The sequence below is a fragment of the Lissotriton helveticus genome, chromosome 5_1 (genome assembly GCF_964261635.1).
Source record: "Lissotriton helveticus chromosome 5_1, aLisHel1.1, whole genome shotgun sequence".
Lineage (NCBI taxonomy): Eukaryota > Metazoa > Chordata > Amphibia > Caudata > Salamandridae > Lissotriton > Lissotriton helveticus.
In genome coordinates this window covers 341485028-341503052 of record NC_136065.1, presented here as the reverse complement: position 1 = coordinate 341503052, position 18025 = coordinate 341485028, and the positions used below count along the sequence as shown (strand labels likewise).

The following is an 18025-nucleotide window of genomic DNA, read 5'->3' as shown; positions in this document are numbered from 1 at the left end:
AATTTGAGGGCAACCTGAGGGGACATTAGGTGTGGTGTAGCCACCTTTCTTTTCCCCATACTTCAAACAAACAATGCTAAGATAGATACAAACTTTCAGGACACCACAAGGGGAAAAGACTTCCATGCTATATAGCAGGAATTGTAAACAGGCCTCCCCCCCCCCCCCAGATAACCCAGTAAAAAAGATGTTTGCAATCAAGTCCAAAGGCCCGCTAAACAGTTAGCATACACATGCGCTTCTAGTATCCACTCCAGACCACAGGGTGAAATGTTTCTCGATGCACCGTGAAACTGGTTCTCGGATTCCAAGGATTTGCCCTATTACTGGGTCCCACCAGACAGAAAATGCAAAAGAACATGTACAAACCCAAAGGAGAAAAATGTACCTGGTTACACAGCGAGCCAGCAGCAGTGCCGGCGAGGACCTCTTGACGTTGACCAGTGGAGGAGAAGACCCAAGGGGGGTGGCCCTGCCTCTTTTTGGCTCTGACGGGTGCAGCAGGAATGCTGAAGTGCTTAAAGTAGCAGTAGCAGAGTAGATTTTCAAATGGTCCCCGGTTTGCCCAGCCCTGTTACCCTGCAGGGGAGCGGCAGGCTTCAGCTGGCATCCATGGGCTTCTCACGGGCTCCGAATGCCATATATAACACCAGGGACCAAGCTCAAAAATGGTGTACATCAGGACTCCACTGCTCTCTTTAATATGCACCAGGAAACAACGAAAGGGTTTGGCTAAAGCGCAGTAAGGCTGCGCCAAATATCAGTTTAAACAGAACAAATTGCCAGTACTGCTATATAAATCAACCAACTTAAGATGCACAACGACTTGAAACTGTTGCTGCATACACAAGACAAACATATGTCAGACTTAATCCTTTTTATTTTTTAAGGTTTGCACAAGTAATTTTTCTTTTTTTAAACAAATTTGTCAAAAAATGATCAGGGCAGGGGGAGAGGGGAATATCTTAAAATCTCTTCTCAAAAAAGTGGTATATAAAGATGACAAAATGAACCAAAATTACCCAAGACAAACGAGAGAATAGACCTCAATCAAACAAGCTCATTTGTACTCCAACATTCATTCCGTGAAAAAGCCATACACAAACTTCTTTCTCACTAAATCAAACATACAGGTAGAAAAAAAGAATAGGAAAAAGCGTGAATACCCTCACCTAGATTCGGGGGAATCTATTATTATTGTGGATGGTGGGGTATTAATAGGATTGTTTCACAACAATTTTACAGATGACGACAAATAATTCAAAAACAGGCCATCAAATTTTTTTTTAGGAATCTAAGTGATTTTATAGATGACATTTTCATGTGATTGGCCTGGACAAACAAAACAGGGTCGACGCGTTTCGAAACCCCTTAGTAGCGGGGCTTCTCCTCAGGACCTTGGTGGATTCACTCCTGCGGAAGATAAGAAAACAGTCCATTCTATCCTCACTCCTGAGGTAAACCTTCAACTTCAAACAGACAAGCACAACCTAAAAAAGTTACCTTGTCTTTTTCCCATTCAAAAATGGAAAACCTCATGTTCACAAAATTCAACAAATCGAGATTGACAGTGTCCTGTGTACTGTGGCACCGATCGTGTGCTGTTGGTAAAAGAAAGGCTGTGTTGCAGTTCGTTGTTTAAGCAAGGTGGTATAGAACAACATGAAGTCTTTTGGCTTCAAATAGATCGATTGGAATCAGGCAATTACCTTATTCAAGAAGTCTTTTTTCTTTTTTTCTTTTTTTCTACGTGCCAGTCTCGTCTTGCTGGTTAGTCTCTGAAACCCGGTTCCTGTTTGATGTAAAAAAAACGGGTCACTAAATAACGTCATTCCGAAGACTGACGTATCACATTTGATTTGTACATTATACATGTATGTGACACGGTCCCTTAGAACAAGCCAGCCCATGTTTTAAAAAGCGGGGTGGATCAAGTCGATTGTATCGAGGGAGGCTTGTGGTCCGAGTACAAAGTGTAAGCGTAAATAAACGCATACCTCAATCACGAAGCGGGTCTCCTCTCCATTGCGCGGCGTCTGTCAATCGGCCGTCGCCCTTCGGGATGAGTCAGTGCCGGCACATAATATATGACGTAAATTAGTTCCCTCGGTTTTATGGGAAATGTAGTTCCTTTAAGATTTCGGATGTAAGTGCTGACTCAATCTAATCCTGGGATTTAAACTTCCTTATGGAACGTACGTGCTGAAATGTTACTCAAACAAGATAAGTGTAACTACATGTACAACACTGCATTTGGAAGCATATTGGGCTTAACAGTACAGATCACATTTCGGTGTAGACTGTAGTGGTGGAGTCTTAGAGATGATATAATTCAGACATCTCATTCAGTCCTGTGACTGCCGTATTGTATTTCAGAATCAGGGTCGCTTCTCGAGATGATAATTTTGCCTCCAGGTCACCTCCTCTTGGGTCGGGATCCACCTTAGAAATGACCGTCCATTTTAAATCATTTTCAGTATGTGAATGATCCATCCAGTGTTGCACCAGTGGTGCAGTGAGGATAGTTTTTTTAATTCGCGACCTATGTTGGTTTATTCGCTGTCTGACTTCTTGGCTTGTTTTTCCTATGTAGAGCCTATTGCATGGGCATAAAATGCCATAAATGACGTACTTTGTTTTGCAGTTCGTAAATCTGGAATGTCTCCAACTAATGCCATTGTGCTGAAACAGATCTCCTTCTATCGTAAGAGGACAAGATACACATGTACCACATTGATGGTGGCCTGTAATGGGTGGAAGGTTCAAATATTCTCTGAGAGATTGGGGCTTGTGTTTTGGCATTGCTGCTCTGACTATATGATTAGCCACGCTTTTATCCTTTTTGAAAGCAAAGAGCGGTATTTCCGCTAATCGTCCATCCACATCTTTGACCAAATGCCAGTTTTTGCAGATTTCTTTCTTAAGCCAGTTAGATGTTGGGCACAATGTTGACACACAAACTATTCTGTTTTGGTCATTTTTTTCTTTTTTTGTCAGGAGGGTCTCTCTAGGTGTCCACCACGCCCGTTTGAGCGCGCGTTTCAATAGTTTAGCTGGTTACCCTCGGAGTAATAATCTTTCTCTTAGGGCATTGGCGTGAAACATATATTCATCTTTGAACGTGCAATTTCTGCGTATGCGCAAAAATTGCCCCAGTGGTAGGTTTTCTTTAAGACTTCTTGGATGGTAACTTGAGAAGTGTAAAGCTTTGTTACGGTCCGTTTCTTTTTTGTATAGAGTTGTGACCAGAACCCCATCTGTGCAATAAACTTCCACGTCCAAAAAAGGTAATCTGTATTTGGAATGCTGTACACTGAATTTTATGTTTTCCGTCCGATTATTAAGCCATTGGTGGAACGCCAGTAGTTGTTCCTCCGTTCCTGACCAAGTCATCTATATATCGGAGCCACCCTCCGATCAGTTGTATAAAAGGGTTGTTTTCATAGATTAATTTGTCCTCAAATTTGCTCATAAATAGCACTGCCAGTTCTGGGGCGAAGGGACAACCCATCGCCAATCCGCGGATTTGGAAGTAGAAGTCCTCCTGGAATTTGAAGAAATTCTTTTTGAGGGCAAGTTTGGCCAAGTCAAGGATGAATTCCGCCGGTACCTTTATTGGTCTTTCTCGCATGTTTGGAAAAAGTCTTAGTACTTCCAGTCCCTCCTCTTGGGGGATCTGGGTGTATAGAGATGTTATGCCCATACTTACTAAGTAGTGTTTGTTTTCTTCAAAGGGTAAATCAGCCAGCTTGTTAATGAAGTCGGTGGTATCTTGTAAAAATGATTTTACTTCCGTCCTAATTGGCTTTAGGAAAAAATCTATAAATTTAGAAACAGGCTCAAAAAGTGAGTCACATCCAGAGACAATGGGTCTCCCAGGTGGTTTTTTCTCATCTTTGTGTATCTTGGGTAGAGCGTAGAATAGGGGTACACGCGGATGTATAGTTTTTAGAAAAACTGTTTCTTTTTTGCCAAGGAATCCTTGTTCAGATGCTTGATCCATGATGGCGAATAGTTCTCTCTGTAGTTCCTGAGTAGGGTCTTTCTCTAATTTTCTGTAGCAGCCTGTATCCGATAATTCTCAGATGTATAGGCGTCGACTCCCCAGATGACAATGGAGCGGCCCTTATCGGCTTGTTTGATTATTATAGCTTTATTGTTGGCAAGAGTTTGCAAGGCATCTTTTTGTCCTTTTGAAAGATTTTGTTTAATAAACCCTGATTTTTTCTTTTCTTCTGATGAAATGGCAGACAGCATGGTTTTCTCAAAAGTAAGGACCCCCTTAGGTACCTTACTAGTTGGCCGACAGAAAGTTGATTTCTTCTTAAGACCTGTGGTTTCAGAATTGAATGGTTGTATCTGGTCTGTAAAAAATGTCGTCAACCTTATTTTTCAGCAGAAATCGATGAATTCCGACTTAGGTCTAATAAAATCTGTACTCCTAATGGGAACAAATGATAATCCTTTTTCCAAGAGGCTTATCTCTACTCTTGTCAAAGTTTTGTTAGAAAGATTATAAATCGGAGATTTCAATTCTTGTAGTTGCTGTAATTCTGCCTTCTTGTAGACATTTCCCATTGCTGGACAAATCTGGTTTTCGCGCGTGGTTTTTGTTGGCCGCGTCCTAAAAAAGGTTGTTGCTGTTGTTGTCCCCCTTGTTGGTAATTCTGTTGTTGGAAGTTCGGTTGGAATGAACCTCTTCTCGCGTATCCAGGTCTATAATTTGAATTGTCCCCTTCACTGCTGCCCGAAGAAGATGTATCTGAAAACGTTATGAAGTTGTTACGGGATCTCCCTTGGTTGTCAGAGAGAAAACGTCTTGATTCTGGTCTGGTGAAAAAATCTTGATGTAAATATGAATATGCTTTTTCTAAAGAAAAATTCTTTTTGTCTGTTTCAAAATTGCTTTCTTTTTGAGTAATCGTGTAGTCTTTGAACTCGATGATGTCTTTTTCCACCTTGTCTAACAGCGCTTTTGAATCAGTAATTAGTTGATTGTTAATTATTTCTGTTTCCAAAGCCTCTATCTCTTCCAGTTGTACTTTAGATAAACGTTGTGCTGTTTCAACGGTTAATACCATCAAGTCTCTGCTACATTTAGTCTCTATCAGACTGTAACCTTTTTTATAGATAGGGTCCTCAGTGAACACTACAGGAATGTTCCTTATGATAAGTCCTCCAGGGATGGTGCCCGCTCTTAGATGTTTCAGTAGAAAGTGTCCATGGAGGTCAGTACGAATTTGTTTCTTTTTCAGTCGAGTGAGCTTCTCAGATTCGTTATTAACTTTGGCTGAATTACTAAGTGATGCCGATCCGAATAAAGGAGGGTTGCTCAGGAGTTTTTTAATGTGTTCCTCAGAATAAGCGAGTGTGTCCTTTTCTGTCATCCTTTTTAGGAGATTTCGAGACGTGTTTTGGGTTGTCAAAAGAGTCCCCGCGGTAAATGTTTATGTTTCAATCCTTGAATCCATATATATCAAAATACACAATTTGTTTTAAAAACGTTTAGCACAAAAAGATAAACAATATAAATGTGACTGACCTACATGGAGGTCCACCTATTTATCCGACTTCCTTTGAACGTCCATCAATAGACCTCGCGAGCAGGCGCCCGCTAACAAAACCAGGAAACAACGAAAGGGTTTGGCTAAAGCGCAGTAAGGCTGCGCCAAATATCAGTTTAAACAGAACAAATTGCCAGTACTGCTATATAAATCAACCAACTTAAGATGCACAACGACTTGAAACTGTTGCTGCATACACAAGAGAAACATATGTCAGACTTAATCCTTTTTATTTTTTAAGGTTTGCACAAGTAGTTTTTCTTTTTTTAAACAAATTTGTCAAAAAATGATCAGGGCAGGGGGAGAGGGGAATATCTTAAAATCTCTTCTCAAAAAAGTGGTATATAAAGATGACAAAATGAACCAAAATTACCCAAGACAAACGAAAGAATAGACCTCAATCAAACGAGCTCATTTGTACTCCAACATTCATTCCGTGAAAAAGCCATACACAAACTTCTTTCTCACTAAATCAAACATACAGGTAGAAAAAAAGAATAGGAAAAAGCGTGAATACCCTCACCTAGATTCGGGGGAATCTATTATTATTGTGGATGGTGGGGTATTAATAGGATTGTTTCACAACAATTTTACAGATGACGACAAATAATTCAAAAACAGGCCATCAAAATTTTTTTTAGGAATCTAAGTGATTTTATAGATGACATTTTCATGTGATTGGCCTGGACAAACAAAACAGGGTCGACGCGTTTCGAAACCCCTTAGTAGCGGGGCTTCTCCTCAGGACCTTGGTGGATTCACTCCTGCGGAAGATAAGAAAACAGTCCTTACTATCCTCACTCCTGAGGTAAACCTTCAACTTCAAACGGACAAGCACAACCTAAAAAAGTTACCTTGTCTTCTTCCCATTCAAAAATGGAAAACCTCATGTTCACAAAATTCGCCAAATCGAGATTGACAGTGTCCTGTGTACTGTGGCACCGATCGTGTGCTGTTGGTAAAAAAGGCTGTGTTGCAGTTCGTTGTTTAAACAAGGTGGTATAGAACAACATGAAGTCTTTTGGCTTCAAATAGATCGATTGGAATCAGGCAATTACCTTATTCACACAAGAGACCCCCCGCTGTGGCCGGTGTAACCTAACCCAGCCCACTAACATCACTCCTCCTGCTGTCCTGTCGCACAACCAGCTCACTCGGCTCCTCGTGTGAATCGAACACAGTGGTGGGGCGGCGGTAACAGAGTAAGGAGCTGAGAAACAGGTGGGCTCATTATTGACTAATTAACTTTGGGCAAGATGATCTAAATGGTTATCAAAAGTAAAATAAACCAGTTTAGTTCATGTAAGGTGCATATTTAAGAAATATATTTCTGATGAATACTTCTAATTGCAGGTTTCTCAACTTTTGAATTCCTCCAAGTGTCATACTGGATTTGGAAACTGTTTAGCAGTAGCTCTCTCCCGCCTTGAAGTGCTGCTATCAAGACTCGGCCAAACTCCAGAAGCGAGGAAGCAGAGCTTCATTTAGACACCACCCCATACAGGTTGATGTCAGTACCTTTTTTCTATGTACTTCAACGCGGCTAGAGAGCTCTGCTCATGAACTTTCAGTTAATTTTTGATTCCCCGACCAACATGTTCTGTGACCATGTGATAGGAATTTCTCCCCTACAGGAAAGCGATGTCGGTTACGGACCCGCATGACTTCTGTCTTTGTCTTAAATCCAAGCATGATTTGAAGTCAGCTGACAAATTCTCTTTGATGGCATCCCCTGAAGGCCATCACAGACCCTGGAGCCACGTTTTCTTGCCAAACACATGTAATGGTGGCCCTCCAGGTCAGGGGAAGGGCCCTGCTCCAAGTCCCTGTACCGTTCAAGGTCCTAGTCCTTGTATAAGCCTTAGACAAAGTCCATAGACCAATCTCTTCGCAAAAACACAAGAAGTTCAGATGGAAGTCCGCTCCCTGTAGCTCCCGCTCCAAGAAATGATCATGTAGTCAGTACTCTATATGCCTGACTCCAAGCCAATTGTCCAATTCTTACCCTATTCCACTTCTGAAGCCTGGATTTTCCCAGGCCATCCTCGACTCTGCACCAGATAAAGGCTAATATGCTTACTGTCATTTTGCTGCTGTGCTCTGCAACTTCAGAGAATGTACTACCCTCAGTGAAGCCCTGCAGACCCACTGGCAGTGTTGTAGGCTAAGCCATGCTTGCTACCCCCCATTCTTTATGGTGAAGGTGCACTTTAAATTCACCATTCTTCTTCTGCTTCTCCCCGCCCCCTGGGTGTTTGCGAAAGTGAAGGTGGTAGTTCATGCACATTCTTCGCAGGCCGGGATTGCACGGATTACCATTCCTTGATAATTAGGTGTTGAAGATAGACTTGCCACAGGCAGTCGTGGACCACATGTGGATGCCATCTCCCTCTTATCTTCTCTAAGATTCTCCATCAACAAGCAAAAATTCAAACTTCAGCTAGTACATAGAACTCCATTTGCATACAACCCCAGGGCTGTTCTGGACGCAGTGGCTTTCAAAGGTTTTCCACCCCCACACTGAGTGCTGGATATTCAGGATATGATCCTGATGTTTCTGGCTTGATGCTGTGTTCTGGCCTGTCGGGATCTGAGTCTTCTTAGTGTCATGGCCTTATGTATGTATCCTCCTGGTGCCCCATGCTCATCGTACAGTGGTGATGGCTGCATCTGGAGTGGGCTGGAGAGGCCGCCATGACAAGGAGGAGATAAGAGGCCTTTGGTCTCCATTGGAGCTGAGGCATCACATAATTCTTCTGGATCTGTGTTTCAGCTGTCCAGCTCTCAAGGCCTTTCTACCTTCCATCAAAGGCAGCCCTGTGCAAGTTGTGACAGACAGTTTGACTGTCGTTTAGCACTGCAGCAAACAAGGCAGCTTGGAGGTACGTGTACTGTGCCAGGTGGTGCTGATAATGTTGCTGTGGCTAGAACTTCAGGTGCTTTCCTTGACTTTTAATTGCCAGTCAGGGTCCCTGCACACCAGGGTGGACAAGCAGCAGACACCATATCGCTGAACTTGAGTGGCGTCAGCACCCAGAGGTAGTTCAAGACTTCTTTGCCCAGTGAGGAGTGCCGTGGATAGATCTTTTGGCTATCACCAACAATACTCTTAGAGTCATTTTTGCACATTAGAGTTTCGACAGGGAGGCTTCCTGAGGGGCTGTGTTCCACCATCAGTCTCCCCAAAGCATTCATACCACTGCTTCTATGGGTCCTGAATAAGATCTGTCGGGACTAGGCTCAGCTCATCCTGATAGCACTAGCCCCAAACTGGGCTCAGGTGGTCTGGTACTCCGACCTGCTGAGTTTGAGCATTTGTCCCTGCTTTGTCTCCCTCTTTGGGAGAACCTGCTGTCCAACAGCATGGCAGGGTGCTACACTCAAACTTTCACAACCTGCACTTCCATTCAAAGAGCAGGATCAGTTGAGCTGCACAATGGGCAAAATGTGTGGCCTGGTGAAAGAACCAGTAGTTCGATCAGCTGTAGTCTAAACTCTCTGATGTAAGTCTATTGGTCTTGTCTTTAGCCCAGCAAAGTTTGCCATGGATACTGTTGAAGGCTAATTGTCGGTTCTTACAACCTTTTTATGTTTGCCCTCCCTGTCTAGGTCACTGTGTGTGATTTGTTTTTGAAAGGACTTACATACGTAATTCCTCCTGATCCTTTTATTAAGCTGCAGTGGGTTCTTAGGTTAGCCCTTACCTTCTTGATGTACACACATTAGGAGCCTTAGCACAATTGTTCCTTGAGTCAATTGACCCTTAAAACTATTGTCTTCTATGCAATTAGTTCCTCGTGCCATGTCATTGAAGTGCAGGTTCTGACAGTGAAACCACCTTATTTCTGGACAAGCTGGTATTGCGGACTCACCTAAAATGTCTACCAAAGCTCGTGTTACCTTTCCCGCTGTGACAGTCTGACACACTTCCAGCTTTTTTCTACATCCTTTTAAGTAGGAGGAGAGACTGCACCTGTTGAATCCGAAGAGAGCCCATAGCTTTTATAATTATTACACTAAAGAGCACTACTTAGGGAGTTCACCGGCGCTAGAAGGGAAAAGCAGTCCATAACGTACCATATGTATCAATCTCTGCAAAAGAATGTGCTAAGCCTTGGCCAATAAGGAGCCTCCTGAGGGTCTTTTGGCTCATTCGACCAAAGCGAACCCTGACGCTACAGCCTTGGCCTGAGGTGTTCCAGTGCTGAACCTCTGCCAAGCTGCTATATGGGCATCTGTCCACCATCATCGAGGACTACTGCTTTGACTCTTATGTCTGCAGGAAGAGACGTTTTGCCTGCTTGGTCCTACAAGACTGCCTGTTCTAAGTCCACTTCACAAACTCATCTCCATTTGGAAGGTACTACTTAGGTATCTATTCAAAATGTGAGAAATCTATGGCTAGAAGTATCCATCAGAAGAACAAGTACCTAACCTTGATTAGCCCTCTTTCTGGTGGATACTCTAACCTCAGATTCCTCACTGCTCGCCCTCCTTACCATTCTGTGGAGTGAACTTCTAGATGTTAATAATGTTCCATGTTAGATTTTGTAGACTTTCATGGTTCTCAATCTGTATCTGATGATCCATGTCTAAAGGTGCAGAATGCTTTTCAGTAAACTGACGTCAGCTTGCAGGATTGGCTTATATATACAGCTCTATTGCATTACTTCTGGTCCAGTGGCTCCAGGTATCGCCGGAGGAGCAATTGAAAAAATGTTTTGGGATCCAGTCTGGCACCTGGGGGGATTCAAAAGGTAAGGATTTGCAGTTAGATAGACTATCCACATGAAAGAGTTTTTCTGAATTTAAGTAACTTGTACTTTTAGAAGAAAAGTTTTGTTTTTGTAAAGACCTTTGGGATTTATGACTTTAGTGAAGATTGCATGATGGAAAACTGTCATAACAAATACATTAATTTTCCTCATCTAAACCTGGTACTTCGAAATCCTCCTGAGATATTTACCAGTTAGATGCTGAAGCTTTTTCATTTAATTTTACACATTTACAAATGTCTGCTTGTTGGTCCTCCTAGACTGCCTGCCCTCTATGTAGCTGCTCGATGAATTTAGCAACAACCACCACATGGGCATGTTTTTATTTTTACCAGAGAATTTGAAGACCAACAACAAGCAAGAAAGATTGAGATACTGAATAAAATTTTGCGTGAGGAAGCTTTGCTGGAGAAGAAGAAAAAGCAGCAGCTTCCTTCTGAAGCGCTTCGGAAGTCTGGGGATAGGAGCCGTGGACCTTCGAAGCTAAGAGCAAAAGCTCTGGCCCACGTTGATGAAATGTTTGGGGAGCAGAGTGTGGCTGCCCCACGACCGGTAAGTACTGAAAAATCACTCTAACAATGTCAATGATAGATGCTGCAGTATATCTTAAGCATATGTGTGCCTGGTAAAAAGGAATATTGCCATGCATAACACTGTATCAACAACAGTGAGAGCCTCATTTAGACCTCGGCATAAAAATGCAGAGTATGGCATGTGTCTTTATGCTTGATTTACTCCTTATTGCAAAAATTGGTAATAAAGTGTGCAAACTGTATTTGCAACGGTTTTTGTTGCTTAATATTTCTGCATTTTCCACTCACTCATACCACAAGTTAAAAACTGGTTTTAAATCTGTACAAAGAACATGAGCAAGCACACTTTACAATCGGTTCTTGATCGATCGTATTTGACTGGCAGACACAAATACTCTTTAGGTCTGTTTTTGCTCAACCATCTTGCTCCAAATTAACCCGTAAGCTGATTGTTGATTAGCTGGACCTTAGATATATATTTATTCACTAAATCACCTCGATTTGAGCCTAAATGTTTAAGCCTCTTGTTAAAAAACAATTTCATTAAAGTATGTGCAGGTGAAATAATGGGTGGTTTCAAACTAGCCAGCTCTCCTGACATGTTATAGAGATTTTGTACTAAAGCAAAAATGTGGTAAAATAATTTGAATCATCTTGCAGGACTTAGAAATTGTCTCCTCTTTTTCAAATAAGAAAACTGGGACAGTATTTGAATCCAAATCTGTTATCTCCATTTTCTACTACGTAAGTTACAAAAAATTGCGAAAACTGTATTTTTAACACATTATTGGTTAGGATTTGTTTGTTACGTTGCTCATGATTTATAAACAGTGCATGTGTTACACTTGGTTTCACAATTTTTTTTTAATAGATTTTACCTAGTACCAAAAATGTTGATAAGAAAGGCACCCAACTGCAGGTATGAATAATATAACAGTTTATTCCATGATCTCCTTAAAGCAAAAGTTAGTAAGACATCATCTGGCTTAATGCAGAAATAATATTGCCATAATCGTCTGGAAACATGTCCTTGTGTCTCATCTGCATAGATCATACTTCAAAAAGAGCACGTTTTAAATAGGCATATCGTACACATAAATTCATTGAAGGTAAGGGCCCCCTTTAACTTTGCAAAAAGAATGCGCCTTAACCTAAAGGAAGGTCTCTTCATGAAGGACCTATGAAGACCCATGTATTAAGCCTTCTTCCGCAAGTAAGGGAACTTCAGAGCCCTCCATTATAGAGCTAGATTCATACCAATTTGCTGTAAAATGAACTTACCTTTTGTAAATTTATGAAACAGTGGCAGCTCATCTTGTGTGCCTTTCACCTTTCTCTTCTCACTGAGAAAGTCTGGTTAATTGTACTGCACTCTGTTAGTGTTACTCACCAAACAGTAATTTCCAATGCACCAATAACATAATAATGAATTGTTGTAATTTCTGTTGCTACAGAGGGAGTGGCGTTCCCTGTCCTCTCTGCCTGATGATGACACAGATGAAGATGAACCTGCTAAAGAATCTCTACAAGACTTGGCCAGCGAAAAGACTGAGGAAGAGGAAGGCGAGGTGCTGGCTCAGCCTGAATTCCCTGGCCTCTGGGATCAAGAACAGAAGCCTTACACGGTGTGTGTTTTCTTTAATTTGTCTTATGTCTCCTGTCCCTCTCCTTCCTCCTTCTAGATGTTTTGGTATGGGATGCTGTTTGCCTTTAAATAGTTGGCTTTCTAAAATTGGTAAGCCCTTAGAACACTTTCAGCAGAATGGCAACTTTCAACAGCTTGTGATGATATGTTATTTGGTTCTGATTATATTCTTGGTTATGTGGCTATGTCTTATTCTTTGAGTAGTGTATGTCATTTTGGCGTTTACAGGATAAATCCTTAAGGCTTTGCCAATTCCATAGTCCACCTGTGCTTACCCACTCGCATGCGAACAGCCCCTGCTGCACAGCACCAAATCCCACGCCTACGGTCAACCCCTGCTGTGCGTAGCCTTTGCCCAATTACTTCACAATCCTCAGCCACAGCCCTTGTGTCTTGAAAAGCAAAAGAAATTAAGTATAAGGGGGCAGGATAGGGGTACCCTGACCCCTGGTGTTTGTTGGAGTGTCCCAGAGGGAAATCCCCAAGTGCCACAAGTACCACACTGGAGGCCACAGAATTCTCGCATGTTGTCCCACAGTAGCAAGTGAGGGGTGAGGACCTGTGGGAGGTTGCTCGGCTGTAGGGTGTTGGCCAGGAGTGGAGTGTTGGCGGCCTGTCAGGTGACACTGCAACCACCCTACGCCGCATCCAGCCAAAGGCCATTTCCAATAGAAGGTTGGCCATCTTTCAGGTGTTGGGTGCAGGGTCTGGACATTGGCCAGACCCTGTGTTCGATGCCCTCCTGTGCTTATTCAAATCCTATACTCAAATACAGAGTTAGGTATGGTAGTAAGATCTTAGTCTATGGTAAAGAACATAGAAATTAAATGAAAAAAACAAAGGTGAAAGTAGCATCATAGATAGGTATGATATGGTAATAGTATCTTACTTTATTTAATTTTTTTAAACTAGAAATTCACTGAAAACAGCAACAATAAAAGTGACATTGTTGTTAGAGCTTTTAATAATATAAAAGCTAGGTTTTAAAATAAAAAACACTGAAATTCACCAGTTATAATTTACAAAGTTAACTATATCAGGTGCCACCGCCATGACCTCCTTATGATCTCACATATTATAACAACTCATGATATGTTAAATTACACCATTCATGACATCACTGATGCAACTAGTTGTCTGTGCTATTTTCCCTGCCTGTGCTCTCATGGAAAGGGGACACTGGATTGCTCCCTTCCAGTGGGAGTTGAGAGAAAGGTTTACTTCCGACGGGCATGAGCGGGTAGCAGGATGGCCGGCTCTCATGCCGGTATTCGAGGATGGGTGCTGGCTGGGGAGTTGGTGGGGCCTTGGGCCTTCCCTGTGGCTCCAATGGGCATAGTGTTGTGGTGCCCTGGTCCTTTGTGAGTGTTCCGTGTGGGACGGGGCACCCACTTAAAAAAAGAAAAGTTGGAAAACGAATTGTGGCCGCTCTTTGAGGAGAGAGGAGGCTGCGTGGGCCTTGGGGCTCCCCTTGCAGCCACCAACAATATGGCTTACTGTCGGTGTCTTGGGTGGGACTGTGGCAGCCTCACAAAAATTAAAGAATGAGGTGCGAGAGCACTAAAAGTAAATCATAAATGTTCTGACGAAGCCGCTCATTTATTATTCACTGCTTCCTGAAAGGAGTGCCCCGTAATGCCGTTCTTGGGCTAATTTACATATTTTTGTTTCTTTGTGGGCAGGATCACCAGCATCATGTTACAATAATGTTGTAAGGGACTGTAGTGAGCACAGCAGACCCCAGAAATCATTTTTAGAAGAAACCATATGTTCTCCAACATTGGATTTTTTATATATTCACATGCTTGATTCATTCCTCTTCGTCAGGCTAGGAATCCCCGGTAAGTTAAAATAGCAGTATGCAGTGTAAAATATATAACAAACAGTATATAATGTAAAATGACCATAGTCCTGAAACAACATAGTATGTTTATTAACACAACCTCTTCATTTGAAGGAACCCAAACTTCAGCCATTGAAATAGAACCTAAAGGCCACCATAGCCCAGATTTCTACCGCACAAGGTGTGTGAGGGAGTCCCCTGGCAGAGCTCTGCTCTAACCTTTCAGTGAACCTTAAATTGTTTCCATTTTTGTGTGCCCTGGATTTGAACCGGCTCGATCTTCAGCACTACTATACTGTGGGTTATGTTAGGGAAGATTGATATAATTTCTGGGCCATGGAAATCTTTTTGGTTTGAAAAGTAGCTGTCACCAACTGTCACCATGACTGATAGAGAGAAGAGATCTCTTTTTTAAACCCTTGTGGCAGTAAGAAAATGTACACTGACGACCCACACTGTCAGTGTATTTATTGTCTTTATCCTAAGCATAATCCAGCTGAATGCAAGATCTGTAAGTCTTTCTCCACTAAGACTCTTAAGGATAGAGTAAGGGGGTTGCCATTATTTCTTAAGAATACAAATATTTTCCTCCGTCTAAAGGAGATGCCCCCACTTCAGGGGAAGATTCCGTGAGAAGCACTTCCATGGAGGCAGCGCACAAGAGGAGACTTTTACAGTTTCCTGAGCATGAGCTATTTGGTACTGCGCTTGCAGCCACCTCCTCCACTGACAAATCAGAGTCTAAGCGCTACAGAGACTCACCTGTGACAAAGAAGAAGACATTTTCAAAGAAAACCTCATCGACGACGAGACTGTCAATGTCAAAGACCTTAACTTCTTCATCGACGGTGACGCCGTCCACCTTGAGCATGCTGTCGACAGAGAAAAGATCGTTGACAACCACCACACTGTTGACCATATATATGATAACGACCATACCGTCGATAACAATGACCATACCGTCAACGACAACCATACTGGTGACAAGATGAACATACCATTGACATCATCACTGTTGGGAACCACACAGTCAATAAAACACATGGGAGAATTTTATTTAACCTTTAAGGGTGACAAATGTGCCTCCAGTACAATTATTGTAGTCAAATTAAGAAGAAGAGACTAGTGATTAACACCCAGATTCATCAAGAACACATTTTGCTATTCCTTAATAGAAACAAAAAATACCGAATCGCTATTAAGGAATAGCAAAATGCTATTCATCAAGAAATCACTTACAAAATAGCGATTTCTAATAATTCCTTAATTGCGACTCGCAAATTGCGAGTCACAATTAAGGAATAACTCCCCATTCATTCCTATGGGCCTAGAGGCCCATAGGAATGAATGGGAAGACAATCTCAATTTGCTAATCGCAATTAGCGATTCGCAAATTGAGATTGCGATTTCAAGGGTGCAGGGGTGTCCAAAGGACACCCTGTTGCACCCATGAAATTGATGTGTGCACATATGTTGCGCACACACATGCCCTTAGGGCATGTGTGTGCGCAACATGAAAGTTTGAAAAATGCACTTTAGTGCATTTTTCAAAGTTTGTGCTATTTACCACGTAGTTAGACTTCGCGGTAAATAGCGGCCCCAGATTGCAAATTCGCAATTTTAAAATGGTTCATGAATTGCATTTAAGGAATCTCAAATTGAGATTCCTTAAATGCAATTAATCGCAATTTAGCGATTTCTAGAATTGCGATTTTTGCATTTGGGATGATGAATCCCAAATGCAAAAATAGCGCTCGCAAAGGGCCAGATTCTCAGAATCTGGCCCTTTGCGAGCCGATTTTAGTTTGATGAATCTGGCTGCTAGTCTCACTGACAGCTTGCAGCCCAAAGTAATTGGATGTGAGATATGTTCAAGATTTTGAAGAGGACGCTATGGACGATGAAGATTCCTACAGTGAAAATGTGCGTCAGCAGGAGTACAAGTCTGGAAGTAGCAAGATGTGGTCCAAGTACCTATGGCCTTCTTCTCAACGTTGCAACAAATGATGGATACCTTTACTAAATTATTGCCGCAGCAACCATCTAATAATCCTAACATGGGGTTACCTGCTGCTTCCATCCTCCTGCCTCCTCAACCTGCGCCTTTACCAGTTTCACCTCATAGGCAGCCATCACCGATGTCTCCTCCTCCAACGCCAAGGGTATCGGTCCATGGAGAAGACATGGATGATGTTTACTCTAATTGTTCTACATTTTTCAGATGTAGAAGGAGAGGAAGGTGAGCTACCACCAGACGATGATGGAAGGGATGATGATGGCCCAAATGTTATTGTCTCAAGTGGGAGCGATGGGCCAATTCCTCAAGATGCTACAGATGAATAAGCACGGGGGGCAGGCGGGCTTTAACACAATTGAGATAATTGAGAAAATAAGGCTAGGGGGGGACTGCTCGATCCGAAGTTTCTATGCCAGTCTCATGGATACAAAGCAAGATGATATTGAAAAACACAGTGAGAAATGGGCAGAGAAATTAGAGGGCGATTCAGGGTGGTTTCAGGATTCATTGGAGGCGGGAAGGACACTCTTATGCTCTGCGTCGTTGCAGTCGCAACACTACAAAACCCTTTATTCACTTTATTATACCCCGGCTAGGATAGCGAAATGGGGTGGAACCACAGGTACTACCTGCCCGCGCTGTAACTCAGTAGAAGCAGATATAATACACATGTTTGCACTATGCCCACAGCTTCATACACTCTTAAAGGATATAGAGACTTTCTTTGAGGCCTCTCTGAAAATTAAGATAAAATTTAGTCCTGTACATATATTGCTAGGGATTGTTCCTGAGGATGGTATTCCACAGCGGGAATTTATTTTCGTAGCCATGGCAGTGTACAGGCTATGCATCGCCAGGGCTTGGTTGGATAAAAACCCTCCAAGCCTGCAAATATGGTTGTCTAATTTGTTAGCTGCATATAATTTAGAAAAACCTATCTACGCAAGGAAAGGTAGGAAAAAAAGGCAGCTGGGAATTCGAATTTGGGAACCGGTCAGTAATTGGAGAGCAGGGCTGGGATAGCACTCTGGGGATGTATAGGAACTGCTTGTAAATATAAATATAAATTGAATATTTTGTTATTTCCCTCTCCCCTAAACATATGTCTGAGATGAAGTATTATAATGATTACGTTTATGTTTGCATTTATGGTTGCATTTATGTTTGTATCTATTAATTTATGGTTTTTGATGACGCCTTGTTCAAATTCTTGTGCTATATGGAAAATAATAAAATATATTTAAAAAAAAAAAAAGATGCTACAGATGATATCGCTAAATGCCATTTGTTGATTGAAAGAGCTAACAGAAATGCAACCTACCTATGACCTCTGTAGGTCAACCATGTTGCTATATGACTTTAAAGAGCCACCTCGGAAGTACTTTAAATCCATACCTATTCTTGATTATGTCTGGTCAGAAGGTCTGAAATTAATGAAGACACCTGCTACTGTTCCCGCTGTGATACCTCGTCTGGAAAAGAAATGCAGAGCCCCGGATTCAGCTCTAGCTAGCCACACTGGTCATACTTGACCAGATTCAGTAATTGCTTCAGCAGCTCAAAGAAGAACCAAGACCCCAATGATGCCATCATTTAGTCTGCTAGACAAGGATAGAAAACTATTGACAATCTAGGTCACAAAATTTCT

At 42.1% G+C, this 18025-nt stretch overlaps 1 protein-coding gene across 1 annotated transcript in view; it reads left to right on the top strand.

Moving 5' to 3' along the window:
• The window catches only part of CFAP74 (cilia and flagella associated protein 74), a 1328338-nt gene that overhangs the window by 372625 nt on the left and 937688 nt on the right, over window positions 1-18025 (top strand). The window contains exons 12-13 of the mRNA XM_078642456.1: window positions 10675-10891; window positions 12327-12497. Of these exons, the coding sequence (XP_078498582.1) occupies window positions 10675-10891; window positions 12327-12497 (388 nt within the window). The remainder of the gene's footprint in view (window positions 1-10674; window positions 10892-12326; window positions 12498-18025) is intronic.